At 53.1% G+C, this 14303-nt stretch overlaps 1 protein-coding gene across 1 annotated transcript; it reads right to left on the bottom strand.

Annotated features, from left to right (window-relative positions):
- Nucleotides 1-389: 389 nt before the first annotated feature.
- Nucleotides 390-13829, bottom strand: LOC100906112 (CREB-regulated transcription coactivator). The gene is made up of 8 exons (XM_029110907.1): nt 13679-13829; nt 5468-5742; nt 5051-5201; nt 4462-4874; nt 2784-2987; nt 1894-1953; nt 1132-1366; nt 390-784 (listed from the first exon to the last, which is right to left on the bottom strand). The coding sequence occupies exons 1-8, from the start codon at nt 13827-13829 to the stop codon at nt 471-473; spliced, it is 1803 nt and encodes a 600-aa protein (XP_028966740.1). The 3' UTR covers nt 390-470.
- Nucleotides 13830-14303: the final 474 nt, after the last annotated feature.

Here is a 14303-nt window from a genome sequence, read left to right as displayed (position 1 = left end):
TCTTGTTTGGTTCGGTGCCGCATTTTCTCGCAGCCTGGTGTGCATAGTTCATTCTGCCTCGGCCGTCGCTTGAGTAGGCCGCCATCTTCTCGTCATGGATTGATGTCTCCTAGCCTTGTCTCCCGAACTCGGGCTCAGTGATTGCGACCGTGCTCCTCCTCTTCGGCTTTCCCATATTTCGATTGGAGTGCTCGAACATCCCGGGTTATCAGGATATCTCGGGATCGTTCCGGATGAGAAGTTCGTGATCGCGGGATGATCCTAGTCGCCGGCGAGCGAGCTCGTCGATAAGTCAACTCCGGTTTCAACCATAGAATGATTTGCCAGGAACGCGATGCGAAATTCGATGTCGATCTCTCTTTCTCTCTCTCTTGTGAGATATTTCACTGATGTCGTCTCTGTTGCTGTCGCAATCGATGGATGCACTATCGGGGGCGAGCGGTGATATCTCTGCGGTGATATCGCTTCGATTATGAGGTGAATCCTTGCGCTCCGCCCACAGCCGCCAGAATCGCGGCTTCTTGCTCGGGCAGCAACTGCAATCCTTCGAGGTCGATCTGGTCGCCTTGGAAAAACTCCGAGTCGAAATTGATCATCGAATCTAAACTTGGCGCCGAATTATTGAGCTGATTCATTGACTGGAGATCCGGGGGGTTCGGTGAATGGGGCAAAGGTGACCCGGTAGGGGAAGGTGATGGCGTGAAATACTGTCCTCCGCTACCGACTGAAGACGACAGTACCTTCGCCGAGTTATTACTGCACTCGTCCAAGCAAGCTCCGGGCTCTGCAAGCAAGCGCACGCCGAGTTAGATAATGGTTCAGATCTATCTATTTCCGGCAGAGTAATCTCTCTGTCCTAAATGGCAATGTGGCATACGCGAGAGAGCGTATCGCCGAAGAATTTGAATAACAAACTCTGATAAGCGACGTCGACGATCGCGCAGCGCTGGCGGCCCGAGTGGAAGAGCAACATGAATAACAATCGACAACTATGAATGAACGGCTGGCCACACTTAACGATGTGCGAACAACTTGTTTGTTGCGTGACCGTCGACGTCGTTCAAAGTCTTGTTGCAGTTCGAAGGTTTCGCCGAATAGCGTCGAGCCGGTTTCTCAGACATCCACACTCACCAGTAAGAATGATATCAGGGATTCCAGTAGAGCCTGGACTCTGGAGATTGCTGTCGTAATAACTCTGAAGGGCTGGGGAGTGTCCTAGGTCGGGGGATGCTTGGTTCAGCTTATCTAAGTCGGCCAAGTTGTTGTAGTACAAATCGTACATCGCGTTTTGGACAGCCGCTCCATTGCTCATTCTATAGTTGCCGTTACCTCCGCCCACCATAGGGGAGCTACAGTTACCCGACATCTGGAAGGGAAGAGAAAAATCAGTTACATCACTTCGTCTGTCCGGGACGGCGATAATCCATGAAGACAGGTGGTATGGGAAAAGCGAAAATACTCTATGGACCCCTCTGGGGATGCGAACACGGTGGCCAGCACTGTTCATGGAACTTCAAAGAAGGTTCACGGTATTTCCCTCCTCAGGGCCCGCTGGATTTCGGAAGCCCGATGGTGGGCTCCGAAGGCTCGCCCAATGGAGTGCGATCGCGATCGAGTGCGCACACTTGAATAATTTGCGGTGGGCATCAAGCGGATAACGTGCATTCCATCCGCGGAGCAAATGGAATACCATTGAGGTCAGACCGCGGCAACAGCCCGTATGAACGCGAGATCCTTTCAACACATGGACAAGTCCATTGCAGAGGGAAACTATTATCCGCTCCGATATCGTGTTTCGTCGGCCTCTGGTCTAACAGAGTCTCGAGGCTCTGAGCGCGTCAGGTCCCTCCGACACTGCGGGTGCAGGAAAAATCTCAGAAGTCACCAACTCACCATGTCGAAATGGGCTTGAGGTGACGGTTGCTGTTGATAGGTTGGAGTCATCTGGGGGACCTGTAGAATGAACGCTGAGATTAGCCCGCGGAGCCTATTCCACGAATATCCGGCGCAGCGCGACGCCGGAGAGTCCCAGTCCGGAATCTGGATGTCAATCTGAAGCTTCACTCCATTCTGCCTCCCAAGGATAGCTGCCGTAGCGAGTTTGCACTTTCGGAATTAAATTTCCATTGGGAATAGAGGAGGCCGAGGGAGTGGGAGGGAGAAGCAATGTACAGCGACGCAGCGAATCCTGAGCGGCATCATGCGAATTACTCCTTCGGAAGGGAATTCTTCCCAAAGGAACGCTGAGAGCCATACCAGCCGGAGGCTTATTGGGCTTAATTTATAATGAAACTAATCTTCCTCCTCTCTCATTTACGAGCTCCCCTCATAGACTCCGCCGTCGTCGGGACAGCGGAAAGCTCCTCGCGAAATCTGTCTAGCGTGATAGGAAGACTAAGGAATCATGAATAATTGGGATAAAAAGCAATAGAGATCAAGGACAGAGCGCGGAGACGGCTAGGATCCGCGTTCTCCATTGATTGGGATGCACGCAAGCCGCTTGGGACGTCACAGAATTCGACCATGGTCGATGAGGCTGAGTGAACGGTTGGGCAAGTTGACCAGGTCCCCGTTTTGGAATTTCTCGTTTTCGGGAAGGAGGCAACGAACGGGGGAAAATCCCAAGCGAAACAATCGCGAAAATCTCGAAACACGGAATCACAGGAGAATAGTGAACTCCAGAATGCCAAGCATGCCATCCGTTCCAATCCAGAACATTTCCTACGATGGATCTCTGACAGAAACGAGGGTCTCCTCGGTCGCCGAAATTGACGATGACAAACCTGATTGTTGTGCTGACTGATTCCGGGTGGGTTTGATCCCTGAGATGAGGAAACAGCCTGCTGCGTTGGTCCTGGAGGATTATTGAGCGGCGACGGCGGCGTTGACGCTAAAGGAGAGCACGGACCAGCTTCGGAGTAAGGGGAACCAACTCCGCCCTGGTAGCTATTTTCCAACGACAGCGCTATTGTGTCTAGCGTTAAGCCCTGCAATGAAGACATTGCTCATGATTTCCTGGTGGTCAGCTTTTCATGAGCAAGGACGCACTGTCGAGAGAACAACATGCACGCGACGCCCTTGCGATCCGCGAGCCACGATTCCCTCAGTTCATGTTCTCTTGGGGTCTTGGGACCGGAATCCGGAGGAAGAAGTACCGAGAGCGTTAACAGCTAGCCGTTTCCATGCTCATTGCGCGGTTCCATACCCCGTTAGCCAGCGACCAGGCGTATGAATTATTCTATGAGGGTCCCTCCGGATTGTTGTTTTTTGCAGCTTCTAAAAATGAGCGGAGAGCTGTCCAAGCCCTCGAATGCGGAGCGAGAGAGAACCAAAGAAAGTGACAGACTTCTACATCATGGACCATTCCGAACAGCGGACGAAAGAGACTAGAGATAAGACAGGGATTTCCAAGGAGAGATCTCGAAAAACAAATGACACTTGTTGTCATTTACGGAGGGTCCGACGACTACAAAAAGGATCGTCTCCCTTCGGTACAAGGGGTCTACGGCCACTTTGATTGTCATCTCCGCTAGATTCGACTGATATCCCCTTGACATTGTTCGATTCGAAAAATGTGGATTTCGATCCTCAAGAGGAGGGACACTGTTTCCCCTTAACTACCAAAGGCCTTCGAGTGCTCTCCAGCAGGAATGTATCTTTGATCAACGGCTCAGGACCAACTTTGAGCGCTCGCTGGTTATCGTCGGACGGTGGAGCAGACGGGGCTACGAATGAGAGGACCACCAGCTGGAATACGAAGTTCCAAGCAGTCGATGGATGGACGGCGTCAGTCGGCTTGTCGACCAGCCAGATAGGTTCCATGAGTTGGACGAACGGAGGGTTGACTGCCGGCCGGCCGAGGCAGGCAGGCACGCGTCGCATTCGGTCCGATCAAAATGATTCCACTCCTGCTACTGTTAGTGCCGACGTTCGGTCGGTAGAGTGGGTACCGGCGCCACGCTATGCCACTCGTGACAGCAGTAAGTGATGCGAAGGTGGCGACCGACGCCGGAGCAAACATTTCAGCCACCAGTAGCGGCGGCTCCACACCACGAGAAACTCCCGAAGCTAATACACGCCCATGTCGATTCCTCGAGGAGTAACTGAGTCAGAGTGAAGCGATAAGTCTCCAGTCTCAACGAAGGAAGCATAAGCGACAGTAAGAAGCAAATTAGCGGGGCTCCATTGGAGATCCATGTTCTAGCGCGGCTTGGACTCTCGATAGTTATACAGAACGGGGAACACGGCCTCTCTCTCTGGGGAGGTTTGGACTCCGGTGAGAAACTCAGACTTTGGAGTGGTTTTTCGACACTTCCTCGTTGACGCCCTCCCCAAGCCGCCCGTCCAAGCTATCGGGCAGAACACTGCCCGAGCTATCGAAGCCGGAGGGGGGGGCGAGTTTCGAAAATACTGAGAAATAATTCTGAACTGAAAGGTTTGTACATCGGAACCTGAACGTACCTCGACGGTAATCCTGGGCGGTGAGACTTGAGGGTTCACCAGTCGCGATCCGGACCCATTGCTGGTGTCGTGGACCGACCGGACTGGAGAGCCCTGCGGATAATCGTGGGAGTCGTGATAGTCACTGTAGATGCTCTCAGGAGAGCCGTCGAGGCTGGCCACACCAGACACGTGGTTTGACAAAGCCGAGTTTGTATTTGAAAAATGCAAATTGGTCAAATCGGGCAGGGAGCCCGAGTGAGGGGAGTGACCGTTCAATCCGAGCGGTGGGGACAGGTGAACGGGACTTGGCGCTTGCGCAAATCCCATCGGACCACGAGGACCCACTTCGGCGGAACGGGGCCGACACGGCGCTTGGTCGAATTCGTACATGCCCAGCTGCTGCATGACTTCGGATTGCGAACACGAGTTCACTGCAAAATGAGAGAGAGAGAAAAAAACGAGATGAGATCGAGTTGTCCAGCCGAGAGACTTCCTGAAATAATCATCCCTCCGCAGTTCCGACACACAACTAAGACAGCGAAGTGAATATTGAGAGCTCGAGCTCCAACGACCATCTCGAGGATTGGGATTAATTGCCCGAACAAACCTGTACTTCTCCGGTGCGACGGTGAGCCGGCCTGTTGGAAGTTCTCTCTCGATGGACTCTGATTTATCGCTGAGTCCGAGTTCGTCCTTCGCCAGTTGGACTCGTGGGGCGGTGACAGATAGTTGGACGACGAGTAGGGGGACACTTCATACTGCGATTGGGAAACAGAGGGAAAAAATTAGAAGAGGATTAAGAGGCCGTCGACGCTTTAATCGACGTCTGGAGTACTAGCTCTGCTCCCGCACAGGTGCCCGGGCACAGCATTCGCCGTAGGAATAGGGCACCTCTCTACAATATTTTTTTCTTTCCGGGCACTGTTTAAGCTCATGAAAGCTGGCTAAACAGGTAAGCGGATTAGGCCGACGGCAAACAGATTCCTCGGAAGCCGGAGACGAATCGCGTCCGGAAAATACGCACCCTATGGTGAGAGCCGGCCGTAGCCGCTCTCTGCCGGTGATGGCTTCTACCTCGAGACGGGCTCACATCTCCTCGTTTCATGCTCTCCAAGTGGCTAAGAGCTCCCTGTAGGTCGATCTGGGAATCCTTCTGCGATGAGTTGGCCTGGCCGGCTCCCGCGCTGGCCGTTGTTTGGTTGACGTTAGGCAACGAGCCTCCTCGGAAAGCACCCAGCGCCCGATCCGGAATGTTGAGGTGACCTCCATCGGCTGCCGCAGCTGGTTTCGAAACTCCAGCTTTACCTTCCTGAAATGAAAACGATAATACCGCTCTCAGAGCTGAATTCCATGAACAAAGTGACAAGCTGACTCGAGTCGTACAATCGATCGACTACGGAGGGCGGCCGACCGACTGACTGATCCTTCGACGAATCAAGCGACGTGTAAGGTGTCGGCATGGAATCAGTCTTTGACCGCGGCTGCGTGTCTCTGTGGGAGTGTCTAACCAGCGTAGGATGAGGTGCAACGAAGCTCAACTTGGTAGAATTGACAACCGCAGAAATAGAGAAGTGTTTATGGTAATTGATAGTGTGATCGATTATTGACGACGACGTCGGATGGGATCAATGTTGCATCAAACTTATGCAAGTCGGTATCGAATGCCGCCGTCACTGGCTCTCATCCCTGGAGCTTCTTAAGTCAATTATTTAGGGTTTTGTTTGCCCCCGATTCTCTGACCTCAGCCTCTGATGAAGGATGCTTCGGGGGAAGAAATCTGCTACGAAATGGAAAGACGAAAGGATCCACATCGTGGGTTTCAGTGCCGTTTCTCCAGAAACATTCCTCAAGAGATTCTGTTAATCCCAGTCATACGGATAGAACGCGGTGGAGCCATACACATGAGTAAGTGAACGGAAATGGATCGGAACGGAAGTATCCAATCGGTTTTCGAAGATACTGCCTGCCCGAAGCATAACTCTAGCGGCACAAGGAACAAGTGCAACATCCTCCACGAAGCATTTTCTGTACTTCCTATGGACGCTGCGCGGAAGCCTCCGTCTTCTCCTCCCGTTCGATCGAGTATCCAGCGGTCGAAAACTGGAATGTTTCTCGTCCTCGATGGTCCCCTGGCGACCGCTCTCCTCCGTCGGATGGCTCTACCCCTCAGTCAAACCCCTATCTCTCTCTCGCCCTCACTCATCCGCTCCCTCCTCCAATTTTTCTCGATCCAGTGGATATCGTTCCGAATTCCTAACCGAAAACCCGGACGATTAACTAAACGACCTTTGTATGGGAGTTGAGAGCTCGTCGAGATTTTCCAGATCAGGGACCGCGAACACCGGAAGGCGTGAGCGAAGTTGAATACTATACTAGGAGAAAATCAGTTTTTGATCGATACGTTTTCGTTCGATCCACGCCGTCTAGCGACAGTTCTTATATAATTTTCTGGAAGAGCTGCCATGCCCGTTGCGGTCGAGGCAGATATAACTTGGCAGTCGTTTCCGCTGCCGAGCGACGCTAAGCTGCCAGTCGGTCCGGAAAGCGGCTGGCTCGCCGAATCACGGCGGGCTTTTCCACACACACACTTGACAGCCTTCCGAGAATTCAAAAATCCCTCCGAAGAGCATTCATGCGATTCGGACGTAATGGATATCGCACGGAAGATTTATCCTGGACGTTCAGAGACATAATCATATCGGCGAAACTGAACTTTGCGGTGAAGAGACCATCGTCGAGTGACCGACCGGAGTGATGAACCCAGCTTCGGTTACCCTGAATGACACCGTGATATTTCAACTCTATTGAACCGGTGGATCCGACGCTGAGAGTCCCCTCGGATCGGGCTGGACTCCTATTCGCTCCCACGGTCTCTCGTCGGAACGATGCAACAAGCGAGCAAGCGGTAATTATCTAACCAAGGCCGGCAGCTCTCGAACCAGCTGAGGATTATCGGAGATATGAGAAACGAAAATAAAGGCTCCCTGCCTTGGAGGAGTGCGCGACATGAAGCGCAAAACCGTATTGCTCCGCTTATTCGGCGATGGGGAATTATCCTATAATGATGATGATAAGCGGAGGACGTTCCATAAGGGCCGCAAGACGGTGCATAAAAAATCATCGCGCGAAAAACGCTGCGCTTACGAGATCATGCTACCCCACCCCGGTTTCTGGACTCGGTCAGATCAGAGTCTTACATATGTGTACAATGTAGGAGAGGAGTCACTCGAGCGATTATCAGGAGCAATCAGCCGCAACCCTGGAGAACTGAAGCAGTTCCTCTCCCGGGTGGCTTCCTCTATGGAGGATCTATTTCATAGGGAATTTGCTGCAACCTCATCGATGGGAAATCTTTGGGAGCAGAATAAGACTCGGGGAGACGCCGTAGCTCCCCTCTAGCTCCGAGGGGGCAACGAGCTCCTCCTTGTAAGGGCAGCCGAACCCGCTAGATCCGGAGCGTTTCACTCCCATCCTGCTCTCGCCAGTCTGAGCTCCGGTTCCTAAGCTTGCTCATCGTCGTCGGCTGGGTGTCACACGCCTGGAATCACGCCACCCAGTCCTCGCAGGCACGCATACAAACGGCGTGCCAGCTACCTTCGGAGTGCTCTGACATTCTCTGTTCCTCGAACGAACTCCAAAACTCGAAAACTTTCCGAGAAACCGTTCGAAACGTTTCCCTCCGGAGAACCCTCGCCCTCCGCTCTGAACGGTGTTTCCCGCTCTTTCCGAGAATCTGCATCGATCGCGCGCTCCTACCGCGCACCGGCTGTGATCGGTCAAGATCGGCAGATCCTCGAGGGATTCGCGAGATTATATCATGAACTCTTCCCCGGCAGGGGAGCCCCTGAATGGAAGCCAGGCTATTTGCCGGATCCAAGACGAATGTAAATAAACCCGAGGGGACTATTTCCGGACTGCCATCAAGTAATTGCCACCGAGATGGAGCTATTATTAAACGACTCTTGAGTGTTTCGCACTACGAGGGTCGACGGGTCGGGCCAGGCAGCCAGCCGTTGCCGACGGTCGATAGCTTGACATAAGGATGGGATGCTGTGTCTATTTCCTCGGCTATTTTCCGAGGGGACCGGAGCGAGGGGGCACAGGTTACTCCCGAGACCGAGTCTGATCAACAAGCGCGTCGACGACACGGAAGCAGTCTGCGACGCATTCATGGATCACATGCAACGAATCTGCGTCGTTTAGAATTCATGCCTTCGAGAGTAGACTGCGGGAGCCGAGTGGCGCGCGGGTTCCCCGGTGGCACTCGGTCATTGTGGTCAGACACACGCATAAACATGAATACACAAAGCTCACAATCCCTGCACTCTTCCATAAGCGGCTTCGAGCGAAACTCAAAGCTGAATCGCCTAACCCCATACTCGGAACTTCGCACCGAACGCGCGAGCGGCAGCCGCGTCCGTTCCCGGTGGAGACCGATAAATAATAATCGAGGTATGGACAGGAGCAAGAGCAGGATACTTTGTTGCTCGGCGGGGGACGAAGAACAAGCGTCGTATGAATGACGGCGGAGCTTTCTATTTCTCCGTCATACCTGTCGGTAGGACGGCAACACGAGAGACGATTCCAGGTCATGTGTCCACGCCCAAGCCTCTTGGCTCCGCAAGTCCTGCTATTTGTTCTCGGACCCCGACCAGCGATTCTCGGAGTCCGGGAGGGGCAGCGGGGTTCTCCTTGGAAATAATGACGTTATGTTATGTCCCTTGACTGGGTTAGCCCGTTTCTCCGGTTTTGTACGGAAACCAGAATGCCTTTGTTTGCGAATTACAAAACCTCTGCAACTTGAAAGGCGAGGCAAATAAATCGAAATTATTAAGAGGAATCAGGGCAAAGCATTCCCGGCCTAGGAACTAATCCTGATGTTGTCATCGTCGGGGAAAAAACTGTCCCTACTACACGAAGGGCAACAGTGAATGTCGCAGCGATCCGGACAGAGGTTGCGCGGAGACCGCAGCCCACGGCTACTATAAGTCCGACAATGGCAACAGGATTCCGAGAAGAGAGTCATCTCGCCCGCTTAGCGCCGGTCGGGGCTCAATATCGATTCCAAACTCTTCGCCGCTCGATAGTCAGGGCTCTTCGAGGGCTCAGAATTTTTCTAATCGGTCGACCGATTTACCGACAACGGCATTACCTATGTCCTGCGACCGCTCTCCGCCTACAACAGACGTTGCGATTTATGATGGCTGCGGTTACGATCCGTCGGATCCTGTCACGTTGCGTACGTGTACAACAAGATATAGTTGTATATTCCAAGTTGATTCGCCGAATTCGCGGTTCAGCTGTACGGCTGACACCGAGAAAAAAATTACACAGCTCGTGCATACCTCTCACAGACGGGCTCCGCTACGAGGCAAGTTGGGGACCATGTTGATTATATAAAGCGCTACGTGGATTGTAATTCAGATGTGCTCCCAGGAAGCTCCATCACATAATAGTATTTTCCGCGAACTCCGACGCAAGCCCCTCAGAGTTGCTGTACCGTACGTTTTGCACGCACGAACTTCGTCGTGATTCAGGAGAGAAAGCATTCTCCTGCGCATTGGCCATGTTTTCCACTTCGCGGGTTGGAGCCGGCGCAGAGGTTTTCGTGATCGCTTCGAATCAAAGTTACGCAATGAAATGTGACTGCATTGCTCTCGATTGAGGCAAGCAGCACTCGCAAGAGCTTTACATGCGAGAGACCTTCCGAGCTGGACCGACGCAATGAAACAAGCTCCCGTCTCGGATACAAGGTTGCAGGTTATCAATGCCGGCCTGCCCTTCTCTCAAAAAGTTTCGGATCCTCTGACTCGATTACGATGTCCGCTCATCGAAGATTCAGTATTCCGTGCGCTCATTCGATTGGATACTGAGTGAGCAGATCAATCCCATCTCCGGTTCGCAGTCCGTGAATGTCGGTCCCACCAGCGGAATTCAAGCCGGAGCCCTCCGAACAGAGAGCGATGGCTCATGCATACTGGGGAAAAGCGCAATGCAGGTGGCGCTGTTCACACGGAGTCTTCGGAGAAGCCCTCCGCTCCGTTCGGACGAGCACTACGTGGAATATGGCGAGCAAACTACATCGGTAGCGCCCGTAAGGAGAGAAACTCAACAGTTTCCAGGGGAAGGGCTGCACGTGAATAAAAGGAAAGGATGGTGGCACGTGGCAGATGGTGATTCTCCGGGAGCTCGGAGTGTCGGCTCCAAGGTCCCCCCGTCATAAACCAATCGAAGCGGATCGATAGTTCCCAACTCCCAGGTATCGATCCTCCGAAAAACTCTCTCGATCGCCACCGCTGTTTGAGCACCGGGTTTTCGGAATTTTCCACTTCCCTGGGAGCAGTCCTTATCTCAGTCAGCAGGAGAAAGCTTCACGACGCCTTTATCTCCGGGAAAGAAAAACCATATCCGTAAAAAGAACCGCAAGGCCAGTGATTACGGTGAGCGGGATGGTCTCCGTCGCCAGACATCGGTGAGGGAAACGCTCTCGTCAATTATGTACTGGAAACAGTGAGCCGGCGCGGAGAAATCGGTGGCATTTGGGAAACCTATTGCTTCCGTAAATGATCGTGGCGGCTCGGAAATGGCCGTGTTTACAACGCCACAGGTCCACGCCGGCCTTACCGCTCGCTCCGTCTGACTCCGAAGTTTCCTTCTGCTCGTTGCGTTTTCTGCCAGACATTCGCCATGTTTCCTGACGATCTTCGGAGTCGGCGTAGATTTCTGCTCAATGAGAGTGACTCGAAGTCAATGTCCGTTTGAGCCTGTTGACAGTTTGTTACGTCGAAGCGCGACAGCGGGAGTCGGTCAGTCGGTGGCGCGCCACCGTTGTTGGCGCAGTCACCAGTTTTCTCCTCCTCTACGATAATTTCGCCGCACGACCATTGCATTTCTCGAATCGTCTTCGGAGAGATGGAATCATTGTCCAGTTCCGATGAGTGAACGCACCGACAGAAAATATTACATAAACATATAACTCAGGAGTCAACTGAGGGATTTCGATCGCGGCGTCGTGAGTGAGTGAAGAGCTCCCATAGCCGAACGGTATAAATCCTCCGGTATGCGTTGGCTTCGGACGAACTCCGAGGAGCCGCCGCCGAAAAACTCTACGCCGCACGGTCGTGACTACTGCCCGGAAGCTTCCGGACCAGCGACTTCTCGCTCTTTGGATTGCTCGAGTATTTTATCGTTCCGATAGCGATCGTTATTGAGTTCATTAAATTTTCCACGGGTTCTCAATCTCAGCTCTCTCACTCGCATCCAATTACCTAAACATAGCCACCGAGGAGAATGTGGCGTGGCGCGGACCGTGCAGGGAGAGACATTCGAGCCGCTCTCCAAGATGGTTCCCTGTCACCTATTCTTTGAGCAGCGCGGATGGTCCGACACCCGCCCATCTAGTTGAAGAATAATTTATTTTCCGTATCCGCCAGAAGCGCGCGTTAGGGGTCAGACAGGCGAGCGAGACGGCGCAAAGGCGCGAACGAACCAGCGAGCGAGCGACCGACCGACCGAAGCAGGGAGTGAGCGGACGAACGACTTAGGGAAATACGGCGGGAAGTCAGATAAATGCATAAAAATTAGAGCAGCACGGTAGGTATCTGTTTATCTATCAATCTATCCATTTATCTAGCGAGACGCTCCATTCAGTCCTAGAGCCAACCAAGAGCATATCGATTCGAACGTCTCAATACATATCTTTGGACGACAAAGACGACAAGGACCAGAATAAGTCAGGGAACGCTAAGATTCCACCGTCGTCGCTCGCTCGGTCAGATCATGGATTTGTGGCTTGCTGCTCACGATGATGTCCGTCGATGAACAACATTTTCGGTGCGCCTAGCAATTCAGAAAGACGGGCCATTTCGGTGGCAGAGAGGAAGTCAAACAAGATTCTCAAGGTCACCGTGCGGAAATCAAGCAGTCCGTCAGGATGGCTGACTGACTGGCTGGCTGGCTGGGCGGCAGACAGGCGGACAGACAGACGGGCAAGGAAGGAGGCAAGCAAGTGTTGGCGTCAACACTTAGTGCCACTGACTCTACTTCGGAAGCAAACCCGTCTGTTGCTTCGGGGCCATCAAAAAGGTCCGCTCCACCTCCTGTGGTCAACGAAACACACACGCTCTCGTTTTCACTCGATTGGAATCTTCGATTGGCATAAACACGAGCACGACGCATCAGTAAAAGCTTCGATTATACAGGGACAGATAAGATTCCCAGAGAGGATGTTGATGCGACTAATCTCCCTAAGTGACAGGACGACGGATTCGACGACGATCGGGCGAATTAGCGTAGGGATCGGAGACGGTCCTCGGAATTCCGCGGATCAGAGCCTGGAGCGACCAGAAGCGTCATGGCACCGTTATTTCACAATTTTCCGCAACTGTCAGTCAGTCAGTCGCAGTCAGTCGGTTCGCCGCGCCAACACTTCACCAGAAGGCTCGGGTGCTCATTGTGTATGTTGTTTTCCCTGGTCCGATCCAAGCCAAGAACACCGAAGCTCACAGGTGCCGTCAGAACGTGGCGCGGAACGCTCCGTCGCCGCGGTGGGATCGCTGCGCTTCTGTTGGCGGAAGAATAATTTTGCCCCGAGAAAACCTAATGCATCAGGGGCCGCTCGAAGGACGTCCGGACACGGAGATCGGCTCTGTCCGAGTGATGAAAGACAAGAAAAAAGACTCCGACAGATGAACAGGTTGCTCACAATCGTCGGGACACCAGACTCACTCACTCCCTAACTAGAAAGCGGTCAAAGAGGCCCAGAGATCGTAGTAGCTTGGCAGGCGTAGAGATTCTTAGTTGCTTGGCAGTAAGGCACTCGAACAGGCACGCACGCAGGCCAACATCGAGTGGGCTGGCCAACAACAAGTCGCCCCAGTGGCCGCCACAGGACGGGCGGAAGCAAGACAGGTAGGCTGGCAGAAAAGGAGGAAGGCCGGTTAGCGAGCGAGCGAACTAGCGAGCGAGCCATATGACAAAAGGATCGATCGATTCGGTGGACAGGTGGTCCGTGTCCGCCCAAAAGGAGGACTTTAGCTCCTCATTTGCCCCGCGTGGTTGTCGTCGCCCTTGTTGTCGACGGCCGTCACTGTCGCGAGATCTAGAGCTAGATTCTATCCGCTTCGACTGCTGTCTCATGTACGGTGCTTCTCGTGCTGGTGTAGTGCTGTTCGTAGTATTATTGCTCGGTGGTCGCAGCGGTGGCGGCGGCACACGACGACCAGCTGATCCGAGCCTGGATCTGACGCGCCTTCTGCTATCGATATTCGACTTACCCTCGTAGCGCATACTTCACGCATGATCTGCTCAAAGGCGGCCGTTTCCTCGAGCTGCTTCTGAGTGTGAAGAGCGATTTTTTCGCTGAATTTTCTCGGGTTGGCCGCCATCTTCGCTCTCCACTGTCTTCCTGCTGCTGCTGCCTATGCAGCTGCTGCTCCTTCAGATTTGCGTCCTACGGAACTCGATCCGAGTGCTGAGAAACGCTCAATGCGAGACTCTGATTACGACGACACATACTCGAAACGCCACCACACGGCTCAATGCATTCCGCTCACCAAGTTCACTACGGCGCTCACCACACGGACATTGCTACTGCTGCTGCTGCTACTACTAGACACACACTGAGGACTCGCCACAATCTCACCGCAGTGGAGATATTTTTTTCGTTGGAAAATATCCCGATTCGGTCACGCTTCTCGACGAGGGCTCGAAGTCTCTGAGCGAGATCTTCCGGCACGGTGATCGGTCGTGAGTGGCTCTGTGAATGTGTCCGGAGAGAAAATAAAATTTCCGAACGGCGAGCCCGCGACTATTTGAAATTGACTGCGGAGTTTTGCCTCTACGTCGTTTTAATGCGAAGC

This window comes from Galendromus occidentalis, unplaced genomic scaffold (genome assembly GCF_000255335.2).
Source record: "Galendromus occidentalis unplaced genomic scaffold, Mocc_1.1 scf7180000077157, whole genome shotgun sequence".
Taxonomy (NCBI): Eukaryota; Metazoa; Arthropoda; class Arachnida; order Mesostigmata; family Phytoseiidae; genus Galendromus; species Galendromus occidentalis.
Note: the sequence above shows the minus strand (reverse complement) of the source record. Positions and strands in the feature narration are given on the sequence as shown.